Raw genomic sequence first — 15,289 nt, 5'->3', positions numbered from 1 at the left:
TTGGTGCTCCATGTGCTAACTCTTCTCTGGAATATAAATCTGAGATGGAATGAAAGACTATAAACCAGTGATTCAAAATAAAGCCAGATGAAATCTCTGAAGTTATCTTCAGGATTGCTTTTCTGGAAGAAATCCTATTGTTTTGCAAGGGGAATCAAGAGTTAGATATCTATCTTGAATTCACAGAAAAGCATGTATTCATTCCACAGGGATATTGTCTGGTCTTTTGATTGTGCGTACAATTTCTTTACCTGATATGACTCAAGAGTAAACAAGAAATATTTTTAAACAGCTGGTAAAGGCATGTGCATAAATGAATCCTAGGAGTCATCTCTTTTATGCCTATGCTTGGAGGAAATTTGCTTTGCAGGAGCCAAATATAAATTTGCCTACCTTTTTCCTTCACAACAGTGTTTTATAAGTTCATGTTGTTTTGCATTATTGGTAGTTTACTCATATTTATTACTGAATAGGATTCCATTATGTGGATATACCAGTTCATTCGTATATTCATTCCCCAGTTGGTGGGCATTTGAATTGTTTCCAGTTGATGGTCATAATTAATACTGCTACTATAAACATTCAAGTACAAGTTTTGGTGTGGGCATATGTTTTCATCTCTCTTGGCCAGATACCTAAGAGTGAAATTGCTGGGTCACGTAGTAAGAGTATGTTAACTTTTTAAGAAACTGCCAAAATATTTTCAGAAGTGGTTATGCTGCATTTCCACCAGCAGAGTATGAGAGTTCCAGTTTCTCCACAACTTCGCCTCTTTCAATTTTGCCACAGAGTTGTTCATAATATTCTCTTTCGACTACTAATATCTGCAAGATCTACAGAAATAGTATCCCATTCATTTCTGGTTCAATACTTAAAACTTTCTTTTTCTTGTTTGCTTGTCTTACGTTGGCTAGGACCTTCAGTACAATACTGAGTAGTATTTATTGGAACTGGTGACGATAAGCTTCACTTCTTGTTCCTGAATGCTAAGGAATAACTTCTAGTATTTCACCCTTCAACACAATGTTTGATGTAAAATTTTATAGGTAATATTTTTTGGATTCCATTTGCAGTTAAATTATAACAAATCATCTATTAAGATGGCAAAGTATGTTTCTCCTTTAACAGTTTTGAGAATTTTAAAGCTAGAAATTTCCCACTAGGCATTACATACTTTTTTGATATATACTATTTTTATTAATTTTATCTTTAAACATATTCTGATTTCTATTATGATTTCTTTCTTGGCTTAGTAGTTTTATAAAAAATTGTTTAAAAATTACCATATATGTATGAGTAACAGTTACCTTTCTGTGCTTGATTTCTACTTTAATTGAATTGTCATTAGATCATCTGTCTGTGTGGTGCAGATTCTTTGACACTTGTTGAGCATTAATATGTGGCAAAAAACAAGACAAATTTTTTAGATAATCCACATGTACTCACCATCAATGCTACATATTATTTTGGATCATATCCTCTATGCCCTTCTATACCCATACAAATTTAGGATTTGTAAATGTTTCCATGTTGCAAATTCTACCAATATTAAATAATTTTAAGAATTGCTAATGACTTGCCTACTTTTTCACGTTTGCTTGTGTGCGTGTGTGTGTATCTGTATGTGCACCACTGCTTCAAATGCTATCACGTTTGCCTGCTCTTTCTCATGCTTTAAGTTTATTTTTTTCATGCCTCATAGTTTACATGCATCTTTTGTAAAAGCATCTGATTGTATTTTAATCATTAATGATGATCTTTGTTTTCCCACTAGAGGATTTAGTCCATTGTGTTGATTGTGTTTAACTTATATATTTGAATTGACTTCTATGATTTTTTATTCTTGCTTTCTACTTTCCCCAATTTGTTTATTCCCTCCTTCTTTTCTTGCTTTTTAAATGGATTGATCTCCTTTCATTCCTTCAATACATTTAATCTGTTTATCTGTCATCTATAGATCTATCTATCTATCTCATCCCTCTATCCACCTTTCTACCTGCTATCTTTTTCCTACTATTCTATCTATAAGAAATCATGTCTGCACATGAGCATTAACAAGTCTGAATTTGATCAACATTTACCCCGCTACTGAACACTATAAGGTTCTTGGAACATTCTTTTCTGATCATTCTTTTCGAATTTGCATGATGTTGTAAACCAGAATTTTTGTTCTTTTTTCTGTATTTTATCTCACAAATTAGACAAGATTTTTACTTTTAACACAATTTCTACATTTACATATAAAACTTCCATTTTCCTCATTCCCCATTTCTTCTGAAATGTCCTATCTTCATTCTTAGCCATCTTCTTGTGTTATGAAACATTCTATACAATTCTTCTAGTGAGAGCAGGTTTGTAGTAAACTCTTTGCTTTTTATTGCTGTTTTGTTGTACTGAAAACTCTTTGTTTTACTCTCGTTTTTCAAAAAACGTGAATGTCAGGGGTGACATTTTTTCTTTTAGTATTTTAATGTGGTAATTTATTTCTTCTGTCTTCTACTCTTACCAAAGCAAATTATTATTAATTAGTAGTCACGTATCTATGATTCTTTTTGAGAGCAACTCTTTTTCTTTCCCGTGATTATTTTCTAAGGTTTATTTTCTTCAATTCTGGAAAATTATACATTATTATTTCTTGAGGTATTCTATCTCACTATTACCCAAATCCTGGAGTCTGATATTCATATGTCACTCTCTTTTACTTCATTTATAATCTCTTAATATATCTTTAATTGTTTCCATGTTCTTGTCTCTCTAATTCTGTGTTCTGCTAATTTGTTATTATATAATTTCCACTTGCTGGATCTTTCTTAAGATATAGCTATTCTGTTTTACCCATTGAATCTCTAATTAAAATATTCTTTTTTATTTCTTAAATTATTTATTTTTTAACACCATGGACAATTTTGAGATTCATCTTCTTAAATCATGCTTTTAAAATTAATTTTTATTCTAATATAATAGATATATTCGTATTGTATTTTGTCTTCTAACTGCAATAAAGGTAATCATTGAATGACATACTCTGTAACAGTTGTTTCCAACATAATTTCCTCCTATGTCAGCAATTTTTGCTGTGTGATCATATACTTTTTCACAAAAATTTAATATTTTCTCCATCTTTTTTCATTTTCTATTCAAGGATGCTTATTCCAATTATGAGAGAAATAGAAGCCTTTGGAAGACCTTATTTTCTATACTACATTTGTGCATATATATGTGTACATGTGTTTGTGTTTGTGTGGCAATCCAGCCTTAGCATCTACTTATAGTATACCTTCTTTATCTGGAACCACTGTCCTTCTTTGTAGCCCACCAAAATATATTTTTTTCCTTTGGAGACATAAATAAGGAATTTTCTCAGTGTTGCTTATTGTGTCAATCAACTTCACAAGTTCCACTGAATATCCTATTTTTAAAATTTCCCAGTTCTGATTACTGATATCTTAACCTATCTAACGTAATACAACGCTGTATTCCTGGGATTTTTTCTCAGTTTCATTGTATATACTTTATCAGAGCTTTCTTCTTTTTATCTATTATTGACAAGTTGATTTGCATTAATCATTACATAACATGCCCATCATATGGATCGTAGAAGCACCAGAAGTTTTACATATTTCTAAACCATCTATTGAAGTCACACTAGTGTTTCTTTATTGATAATTATTTTTTACTTAATATACTTTATGTCAGGAATATGTTAGGGGAGAGTATTAACACAACTGTAAGACCGCTATCTTAAAATTTTGTCTTAATTACAATATAAAGCATGTTAAGGAAATAATAGAACACATAATTCACCAAAAGATATGTTCCAAAATGTTCAAAACAGTGCTACTCATAATGGCCTTTAATGGGAAACCACAAAATGTTTAGCAGCAAGTGAATGGATAAATTATTTGTTACATATTAATGTAACCATGAGATACTGTAAATCACTGAAAACACTCAGAAAATGCATAAAGCATAAGGATTGAATCTCATAAACATAATAAAGAGAAGATAGACACTGAAGAGTACAATCTGTATCGTTATTTTTCTACAAATATGACAATGTGTAAAACTAAGCAATTTAGAGATGAAGATATTAATTACCTTTGGGAGGTGTTAATTAGAAAGATAAATGAGGAGGACTTCAGGTATACTGTTAATTTCTAACTCAATATGGTTACTGATTGTAGAATATTGCTCAGTTTATGATAATTAATGAATTGTACATGCATGATTATGTGCAATTTTCTGTATTTTTAGTTGAGTAAAAGTTTAAAAATTGAAAGTAAGGTTTTTTCAGCTTTTCAGCATTTTAAGATGTGAAAAATACATGATCTGTTTTATATTTTTTCAATACAATGACAAATAGGTGATACAATTTTTATATTTATAATATCCTCTGGTTAATTCATATTATGTGAGCACAATTCTTAATGATAAGTCAGAGGGAGAAAAGTATGAGTAAAAATAATGTTCAATTTGTTCATGAGGTTTCAGTGTAGAAGCATACATCTCCAGAGGTTATATGCTTCCTCTTTGTTCCCTTAGCTCGCCAAGCAGTAAGGCCAGGAAGATGGTGACGATGAATCTTATTTGTAGTCATGGTTTCATGGAACCATGGCATGAAATGCAGAAAATCCTCTGAAAAGTTACTTTTCTTCCAAGAGTTTATGATGACACAAAACTTTCCTCAAAGCATTCTTCATCTCCATGTTTCTCAGCATATAGATCAGAGGGTTTCACATGGAGGCAATGATGGTATAAAAAAGAGCCAATGCTTTATCTTTTGGGAAAGTTGTGGCTAGTCTAATGTGAATGAATAATGCTAGTGCAAAAAACAAGACTACAACTGCTACATGAGAACTGCAAGTAGAAAGAGCTTTGCTGCGAGTTTCCAAAGAATATGCCCTGATGTTGTACAATATAAAAAAATAAAACAACATCAAGACAACAAAGCTCACCAAAGCAATTAGACCAGAGTTAGCGATGACTAAGAGACGTATGATGTGTGTGTTAGAACAGGCCAATTTCAGCAAAGGATACACATCGCAGAAGTAGTGATCTATCTCATTGGGCTCACAGAATGGTAAGAAGATGGTGAGAAGAAACTGACTGGCAGAGTGTATAAATCCCCCAGTGAAACAGGCTGTGATGATGGCATTACACCTTTGTCTGCTCATGATGATGGTGTAGTGCAGGGGCTTGCAGATGGTTGCATGGCGGTCATAGGCCATCCTTGTGAGGACATAGATCTCAATGCCTCCAAAGAAATGGGTGGTAAACAGCTGTGTCATGCAGTTACTATAAGAAATGGTCTTCTTTTTTGCCAATAAGTCAATATTAATTTGGGTGTCACAGTGGGCATGTAGCAAAGGTCAGAGAGTGAGAGGTAATTAAGGAAGAAATACATGGGTTGGCCAATTAGTTGACTGCATGTGATAGAAATCATTATGAGCAAGTTTCCTATCCAAATAGCAATGTAGCAAAATAAAAATAATACAAAGCAGAGGATTTCAATATTCCTGTTTTTGGAAAGTCCTGAGAAAATAAATACATTGACATTACTGCTTTTTTCCATGGTCCAGTGTATATAGGATACATAAATAACCTGAAATGATATAATTCATGAGCTTATATTTAGAAATGTTTATTGAGAAGAGTGACCAAAAAATTATATTCAAGGAACTAACTTGGTTTGGTATGCCTCATTCAAGTCTCTCAGAGAACAGTAATCAGGTATTCAATTACAATGACTCTAATGACTCTCACTGTGAACATATACTAATGATTTCCATTAAATCTTGCAGCAAATTGTGATCAGTGTCCGCCTTAGTCAACATGAATGCTTTTGATCAATCCACAGTAGAGTCTTGGATGCTGCTGAGAAGACAACACTAATGGACTAGCAATGTGTTCCATCAGATATTTTTATAATCTCAAATTAAAAGAAATTAGGATCAATCCTTACCTGATGTATTCATAATGTCTACACTTTCATAGCATATATTTTCAGCCCTAACCTCATATCTGGCTTCTCAATAAATTCTTACTTAAATTTCCTCTTCAACTCTCCTCATTACTAAGTTCGTATTGTCACCCATACAATGAATAATCACATTATAGTAGAGATAGAATTCTAAAACGAATACATTTATTTCCATAGTGGAATTTTAGGAATTTAAATTAGTTTAAAGACAAATTATTGAGAAATAGCTTCTGATGATTTCCAAAATCCGACTACGGTAATATTAGTCAATGCATAAGAAAGGCTGTTTATTTTAATTTGAATAAAATAATAATGCTGAATATACCATGGGCTTGACTTATTCAGTAAACATACCTGAAATATATTCCTTATTCCCCCTCAAGTGTATTAAGGCTTTTACATATTTTAAGTCTCTAAGTACATGAAAGCCGGGAATGCTCTCAGGCAAAACCAGTTCATCAAATGTCTGCATTTATTAAGAGCTTGCTAAAATTCTTATTTGAATCTCCAGTTGTCTTGGTTCAGAAGGCCACTGTTATGCTTAATCTTCTACCTGGCAATCCTCCTTGATTGAACTTCCTCACAGACATAGGACTATCATGATTAACTGCCACATCTTTTCACATTTTTAAAAAACTCTGAGTCCAAGCTAATCTTTCATTGTAGTTTTGAGGCCATCATTGATTATATGTCTTAATTCAGCCCCTAACATCAGATATGATCTTTGAAAATTAACTAACTTCTTTCAAAAAGTTTTTTCTTCATTTGAAACCTAGGGAAATATATTTTTATCTATGTAATTCAGATTGGTTCTTAGACTCAATTTTGATCATAGATGAGAGAGGTTTTTTTTTCTGAAAAAGATTTGCCCTGAGCTAATATCCACGGTCAATCTTCTTCTTTTTGTACGTGAGCTGCTGCCACAGCACGGCCACTAACAGATAAGTGGTGTAAGTCTGTGCCTGGAAACTGAGCCTGGGCCACCAAAGCAGAATGTGCCAAACTTTAACACTAGGCCACTGCGACTGGCCAGAGAAAGACCTTTAAAAAAAACTCTGTACATGTGACAGTATTATTGTATTAAAATTAATGCTCACAAAACAAATTAACTTCAAATTACTTTAGGTTTATAGATGTTAGGGAACTTGTACATAGTAACACAACGAGTGCTTAGCATACTAGGATTTATAAACTGAGTTTTCTGACTCTAGTGCCTGTGTTTATAGCCATTCCACTATACTTCCTCTCAAAATGGAAAAAGTGAAGAAACAAGATAAACTTAACATTAACTTTGGCTGTCCCAACTCTGAGGTTGGCATTCATTTCTGAACCTTATAGAAAAAACCAGGCTACCTTTCGAATAGATCATTGTTTCATCTTAGCCATTCAAATTTAAATGGAAATGTGTAAGTGGAAACATAGAGCTATAATTTAGGCTAAAGTCTCTGTGAAAAACCACAAACCGAGTCAGTTCAGGATTCTGAAGCCAACTCTAGAAAGTAACAAATGTACAGTTTTCATACTTCTATATATTTCTTATTCTCTCAATAAGAAGCAATATATTTCTTATTCTCTCAAGCATGAGTTGTGATATTGCATCCAGCTACTGACCAGGTAAGAAAAATAGGTAGGAGGAAAAATATGTGAGTGCATACCCTAAAATTACCACTTCTTATATTTGTGACCTTGTATACTTGTGGCTCAAAAGTCTCAGATCTGTAGAATGAGTGCACAAGCCTCAATTACTTTCAATACTCCTTCTGATCATGACGTCTTTTTCAGAATTAAAATTACTTTCTTCTTAGTGAATGTTTTAATGATCATCTCCTTGGAGTTGTAATAGTCTGTCCTTTTCTATCTGCAGTCATCTAATAAAATAGGCAGTATTCTTATATGACTTTGATCTTATTTTTCCAGAACATGTCATCTCCCCTCATTGGACCACCAGATCCTCCTTGAATTTAGTGCTTTCTTAATCGAAAAATGTCTTAGACTATAGAATAGTAAAGCCCATTTTTTTAAACTAGCTGCTAATCAATGTTGTCTTAACCTAGTAGTTAAAATATATATTTTCAACAAATATCACATTTATGCAAGATAATGGTAAGGGAGAAAGAAAGAATTTACTCACATTTTTCTATGCACTTATTTTGAATCTATTCTTCTTTCATAGTCTTTTCTGTTCTCTATTCATTGAAATTCCAGCCATCCTTTAACTATTTAGATGATTTCTTTGCAACTCTCAGACTTGAACTTTTCTCAGCACAGTGAGTGCTACTGATGAGTTTCACTTTCCAATTTCACTCAATTTATACATAAAAATTACAAAATTTATACCATTTCAGTAACTACGGTCACCTGCCATACTATCAAATCAAATAAATAATGTCAAGTCACCCCACAGAAAAAAGCTTGAAGACAGGAAGGTAACTTTGTTTTCCATACAAGTCAAATCATGGTTTACATAGACTCTACGTGTGTATCATCACATTATTCCTGAGGGTTTTAAGGCTCAAATGCTAAGTAAAATTTTAGGTCAAGTTTATATCCTAAAAGTGCATTTGATTTCTCCCAAGGTGTTGCTTACTTAGCTCAGGTTAATTATTTTACATCCCCAAGTAATCAATTCACTAGTAAGCACCCTTTTAGATCCAAGTTTCCAGGGCAACTCTGCAACTGGATTATAAATGCTTAGTAAAAATGGTAACTCCCATTTATTAAAATCTCCTTGGTGACTGAGATCTGCTTTTTATGCAATTTGAGTTTCTTTTTCCTTTTGTTAAAATCTGAGGGGAAACCTCTCATTCTGGTCCTTATGTTAAGAAATTATTTCCATCCATCCCTACATAGTGTTTTCATCATTTCTCTGGGGAAAAAAAAGAGATGCATGTGTTCTTTAATGTATTTCCATTTAAGGTGAATTTCTGGAAAGTTACAGATTTATTGACCTTCTTTCATGTCTTTTGGAGTTACAAAATGCACATTGAAATAAATTGTCAATAGTGGAGATGAATATTCTGTGATTTTGCTCCAGTTTTACATCATTTTCAATAGCCTTTCCTCTTTTTACATATATATTCAAAACTAACACTTGCTTCCGCTTTGCTTTCTGAGCTCCACTAATCATAGCAGTTTTATTTAGTGAACATGTACTCTATGTCAGACATGAACTGACTGATGGAATTTAGCTTATTTTGCCTTACAAAAATCTTATGCAATACATACTATTATGAAGCCCATTTCACAGAAGAAACTGGGGCATAGAAGAGTTACAGTGCAAATAAGTCATTGTCATGAGATAGAGGTCACATTTACAGGGGGAAAGAATGTATTACTGTGAAGGGATAGTGACACTGTTTTCTTGTCCTAAGAGTTATATGAGAGCTTACGTTATAATCATCCATTATTCTGTATGTTAAAATTTTCCTGGTTATCTTATCTAATGGTTAAAAGGTTAAAATAATAAAAGTATAAAAATAACGAAAGTTCATAGCCCAAGGTACTGAAAATTAACACAAACTGTATATTTACTTTGCCTGTAAAGTGCAAATTGCCAAAGGTTTCTGGGAGATCTACTTATGATCTGTTTCCTACAATTCATTTACATTTTTTTAATCTTTTGTGCTTTGCCTGTTAGCTGTCTCCCTCAATCTTGATTTAATTCATGATTTTACATTTCCTTTAGATGTCTGAATTTTTTCCAGGGGATCCTCCATGTTCCTGTTCTCTTTTCCTACATGCTTTTGGCATCAATTTCCCATTCTTTCTACCTATACTTGTTTACTCAAAAATCTCTTCTACTCTGTGGATTACCTTCTCCCTTAGCAAAAAGGATCTACATATATACTCCTGGGTCCTTTAAAATCAACTTGAAAAAATACTTTTATATCTATGATGCATTTTGAGCTACATTTTTTTGTAAATTGCGAGTCATGGGTCTAGGTTTATTTTCTGCGTATGCATGTCTAGTTGTTCTTGCACTGTTTCTTTAAAACTTTATATTTTCTCCATCAAATTACCTTTTCCTTTTTGTCAAAAATCAGTTGACTGTATTTGGATGGGTATATTTATGGGCTCTCTATTCTGTTCCATTGATCCTAGTGTATACACCTTATCCACCAATACCACAGTGTCATTGCTGTAACTTTATAGTAAATCTTGAAATGGGATAATAAGAGTCCTCCAACATTGTTTTTCTCTTTTAGAATGATTTTGGCTATTCTAGTTGCTTTACCTTTTCAGATGAGTTTGAGAATCAGCTTGTTGATATTTGCAAAAAAAGCTTGCGTGGAATTTGAGTGTGATTGTATTGCATCTAAACAACAGATTGCAAAAATTGACACCCTAACAATAGTGAATATTCTAATGGAAAGGCAATGTGTAGCTCTAAATTTACTTAAACTTTCTTTGCTATATTTCATTATTGTTTTGTAGTTTTCTGCAAATTGATTTTGCAAATATTTCATGAAAGTTCTTTGCAAATAGGTTTTATTGTAAATGTTTTTAATTTTACATTTTATTTTCCATTGCTGGTATATAGGAATGAAATTGATTTTGTATGTGGACAATGTATCCTATGAACTTGATAAACTCACTTATTAGTTCCAATATATTTTTTAGATTCTTTGAGATTTTAACATATGCAGCCTTGTTGCCTAGAAATAAGAAGAGTTTTATTTATCCTTCTACTTTATATGCCTTTTATTTATTTTTCTTGCCTCTTACACTAGCTAGGACGTCTGGAAGAATGTTGGATAATAAGTGGTGAAAAAGGACACCCTTGCCTTGTTTTAGATCATGCAGGAAAGTAAGTTAGTCTCTCACCATTAAGTATTAAGTTTGCTATTGGTTAATTATAGATATTTTTATTAGGCTAAGAAAATTGATTTTGTTCCTAGATTTCTGAGGGTTGTTGAACGTTGTTGAAAACTATTTATGCGTCTATTGATACAATCATATACTTTTTCTTATTAGTCTATTAATGCAGTGAGTTACATTGATTGTTTTTCAAATGAACAAGACTTTTATTACTTGGCTGAACACGGCTTGGGTGTGATTTATTGGTTTTTATTACTGGATCAGATTTACTAATTGTTAAAGATTATCATGTTTATATTCCTGGGCAATAATTGTCTTTCATTTTATTTTCTTGTAATATTTTCATAAGTAATGAGCCACGCTTTTAACAAGGGGATATATTACACATTCTGTTTGTATTTTTTAATGAAAAAGTTGAACACTGAGTGCTGTTTTTATTAACCTGCTACTTCTTCACAGCATGGTACAGTGGAAAGACTAGAGATGAGTAAGACCTAGGTACACAGCCCACCTCTGCCACAAAGTATGGGTGAACCTGAGGAAGTCACTGTCAGATTTTAACTCTGTAAAATGGAGATAATTATACCTACGTCTTAAAGTTGCCAAGAGGGCACAACAAGAAAAAATTATCACATGCATTACACAGCATGTAGCACTAGAGCAAGCCACCAATATCTGCTAGGCTAACCATAATAGACACCTGACCAATACTCTTTTCTTCATTTACAAAAGAAATAACATTTTATTAAGCATCCTATCATAGCAAACTTTCCTCTTTTATTATTATTATTGAATGAATAGAGGTAATATAGCATCACAGTTAAGAGTTCTAGCTGACTAATGATGAGACTTGAATGAATCTTAGCTTCATTGCATACTGGTGAGTAGCTGTTGTCTTAATTTCTTGATCTCCCAAAATCAGTCTTCTTATCTTTCAAATAAGGATGAGATATTCTTGTAAATTGCTGAACAAAGTTCTTGATACAGATTCCAGTTATTTCACTTATCAAGGTTTGCATAACCTTGATAAATTTACACAAATATGAGGAAAAAACGCTGAAGCAACCATTTACGGAGAGAAGACTCATCCAAGATACCTGGGTTCTCTTCATTCTTCCACTAGGTAAATGGGCTGCTTATTTATCTCAATGGCTCAGATTCATCATCGCTTGTTCTGGCACTGTGCAGGGCATTTTTAGATTCTGAAGTGGAATGTGTAAAATGTGGATAGAACATAATGAGAAAATAACCGAATTTCTCATAAAAGGTAAGGACGTGTGAGGTTTCCTGCCTCTTCTATCCTTCATTACTTCTTCCCTCTACAGTAAATCCTCTCATCTCCTCTCTTATCATCATCTGTCTCTGACTTCCAACCAAGAGAGAGGCTATATACAGAAATGGGTTATAGAAGTCAGGCACAGATCATACCCTGTTTTCTCTCATTATTTCCCAGTTGCCTCAAGTGTCTCCCCACTCCATTCCATCAGGCACATGCTCCAACCTTCCAAGGATCATGACTGTGTCACATCTCTTCTCAAACACAGGGAACAACCTACTGCCCTCCTAAGACCAGTCATAGTAAATATTACAGAGTGCATACTCAGTAACAAGTACTGTACAAGGACATTTCCTTCTTATTCCCAATGCTTACAATGACCCTGGAAGGAAGTTATTATTATTATATTATTGTTGCTATCCCCAATATTATTCAAACCCCATATGCAGTCACAGCTGTGTTTTTAGCCTGTCTCCCAGCATTGTTCCCTGAACCCCAACCAAACTGAACTCACTGTTTACTATTCAAGTTTCGTAGTTCTTCTCTTTTCATCCTTGTCTGTGGCTTCTCTCCACTAGGAATGCTCTTCTATTTAAAATGTACCCCATTTTCAAAGCTGATCTCAAACATTCTCCCTCCACCAGGACTTTCCATACCTCTTAGCCAAAATAATATTTTCTTTCAATTATTACAGATATTCTTGTACCACCTTTATGAGATTTCCATCTGATTTTGTGCATCAGTCTTTCTTCTGCAAGAATGCTCATCTTCCAAGAGAATGAGTTTCATGATGCTGACACCAGTGCTTGGCGTTAAGCACACAAGACACATTTGCTCAAGGAATGTCTTATGGATAAACATCAACTTTGAGAAGAAAATCTAATCTCTGTTTTTAATGTCTTATACATCCTGCTTCTCTCATCAAATAGTTTTATATTTCCCCTAATTCGCCTTTTTCATTCTCATGTAAAAACCAATATCATAGTAAACCTCCAACAGTATTATATTATTTTTCAAAATATATCTAATGATAGTTATTTAATCGAGGCTCTGTTTGGCTCTACCATAAGTGGACCTTGACAAGATATTAAGGTAGAATTTATGCAGAAAACTTCTTGTGTCTCCTCTATTAATAATTCCAAGCAATGCATTATCTACATTTTCATTCAGAGAGGCCAGCAGATTAGGAAAAATAAGTTAGTATTTAGCTTCATACGTTCCCACTACCACATTGCACATCACTGAAGATGGCATTTCATATAATTCCCCGAAGGTATTTTTAGCTTGTTTACAGGTGTCCTTGGAAGTTTAATGAAAATTAATGACCTCTAAACCTTATATCTGTTTTGATTTGTTTCTGACGTTAGTAAACTGTTTTTCACAACCTGAGATGAACTCATTTATGCCTAGGCTTATAGATATATTTTGAACATCTATTAAGCTATTTCTGCCAGCAGAGATGATAAAAACTGTTCAAACTTTCCTAATGTGGCAATTATTAATCAAGAAGTAATTACAACATAGTGTCTTCCCTAAGTAAGCAAACGGGCAGGACAAGAAAAGAATGCATAAACACTTAGGCTAAGGAAGGTGAATACACAATCAAAGAGTTAGAGAGATTAGATGAATTCCAAATCTCTTTAAGAAAAGTGTAAGCTGGCTCTGGAGGACACAGATATTTGAAAGACGAGTGAAAGCTAGTGGAGGGAAAGGTAGATGATATATAATGAGTGACTGAAATAAAACAGATAAATTGGAGAAAAGGACTGAGGAGTCACAAGATGAACCAGGCTGGCAATAAGCAGGAAATATGAGCAAAAATGAAAATCCACCAAGGTGTAAATTTTTTTTATTAAAAATAATTGTTGCCAAGCTGTTTTGAAGTGATAAGACCACTAGCTGGAAAGGAAATGCAAAGCAAAATCAGAGATGGGCCAGTTCAAGGCAATAGCCATTTACTGAGGTCTGTCTATGGGCGAGACTCCATGCTAAGAGCTTCTGAGAAAACAAAGCCAAAAACAAAAGGCCCTGCCCTCCAGAAGCTCAGTAAAATGACAAAAACAAAGCTAGCACTACCCCTAAAAACCATGATACAGGGCAGGTTGAGATGCCTTTCAGGAGAGAAGCGCCCAGAGATACTGAGGAAAAGGAGAATGTTCCCTGGTGGAAGAATTGACTCTTCCTGGGTATGCTTGAGCATGTGTGCTATTCTCATTAATGGAGAAAGAGAGTTAAATAAACGCTCAAAATTGTCTTGAATTAAATTAATACACGAGGAGTAGACATTCTCATTTTAATAGTATTAGGGTGGGAAGAAAGAATTTGGGAATAAAAGACAATCAGAGCTTTATTTTGTTGTGATATATTGGTTTTTATTGCTGGGTTTGATTTACTAATGTTTTGTTAAAGATTTTTACGTCTATGTTCATGACAATAATGATCTTCAGTGCTCATTTCTTGCAGCATTTTTGTCTGGTTTTGCTACTGGCAGAATGCTGATCTCATAAAACGTGTTGAGAAATTTCCTTTTTCACTTAAACAGAATGTGTAGAATCAGAAGTTTTGCTTCTTTAAATGTTTAGTAGAATTCAACACTGAAGCCATCTGGGCCAGGAGTTTCCTTTTTTGGATGGAGGTTTTAACTACAAATTCAATTTCTTTAATAGATGTAAAGCTACTCAGGTTATATATTTCTTCTTTAGTGAGTTTTAGTAGTGTATGTCTTTCAAGGAATTTGTCTGTTTCAATAAGTTGTCAAGTGTATGTCATGAAGTTGTTCAAATATGCTTCTCATGTCCGTAGGATGAGAGCTGATGTCCCCCTCTCTCATTCTTGATGTTGGCAATGTGTCATCTCTCTTTTTTCTTGATTAGCCTGGGGAGAGGTTTGTCAATTTTATTGTTATTTTCAAAGAACCAGGTTTTGACTTTGTTGATTTTCTGTATTACTTTTTTGTTTACAATTTAGCTGATTTCCTTTTTAATATTTATTATTCTCTTCCATCAGCAAGGTTTGGGATTTATTTGCTTTTCTTTTTCTAATTTTCTAAGATGGAAACTTAGGCTATTGACTTTAGATTTTTTTAAATGCTTACTTCTAGTACTTAAATTTTCTCTAAGCACTGCTTTAACTGCATCCCACTAATTTTAATATGATGCATGTTCATTTAGTGTTAAATAATTGTTTTTACAATTTCCCTAGAGAATTCCACTTTG

The 15,289-nt window shown here is 33.4% G+C and overlaps 1 protein-coding gene across 1 annotated transcript; it reads right to left on the bottom strand.

The window, feature by feature from the left end:
* Window positions 1-4,733: 4,733 nt before the first annotated feature.
* LOC139040719 (olfactory receptor 4P4-like) lies at window positions 4,734-5,288 on the bottom strand. The gene has a single exon (XM_070487482.1). It carries the CDS (start codon window positions 5,286-5,288, stop codon window positions 4,734-4,736), a length of 555 nt encoding a protein of 184 aa, XP_070343583.1.
* Between the last annotated feature and the right edge of the window lie 10,001 nt (window positions 5,289-15,289).

This window comes from Equus asinus, chromosome 17 (assembly GCF_041296235.1).
Source record: "Equus asinus isolate D_3611 breed Donkey chromosome 17, EquAss-T2T_v2, whole genome shotgun sequence".
Lineage (NCBI taxonomy): Eukaryota > Metazoa > Chordata > Mammalia > Perissodactyla > Equidae > Equus > Equus asinus.
Note: the sequence above shows the minus strand (reverse complement) of the source record. Positions and strands in the feature narration are given on the sequence as shown.

Coding starts and splice junctions, on each gene's coding strand:
- LOC139040719 (XM_070487482.1), bottom strand. CDS start 5,288: ATGACACAGCTGTTTACCACCCATTTCTTTGGAGGCATTGAGATCTAT.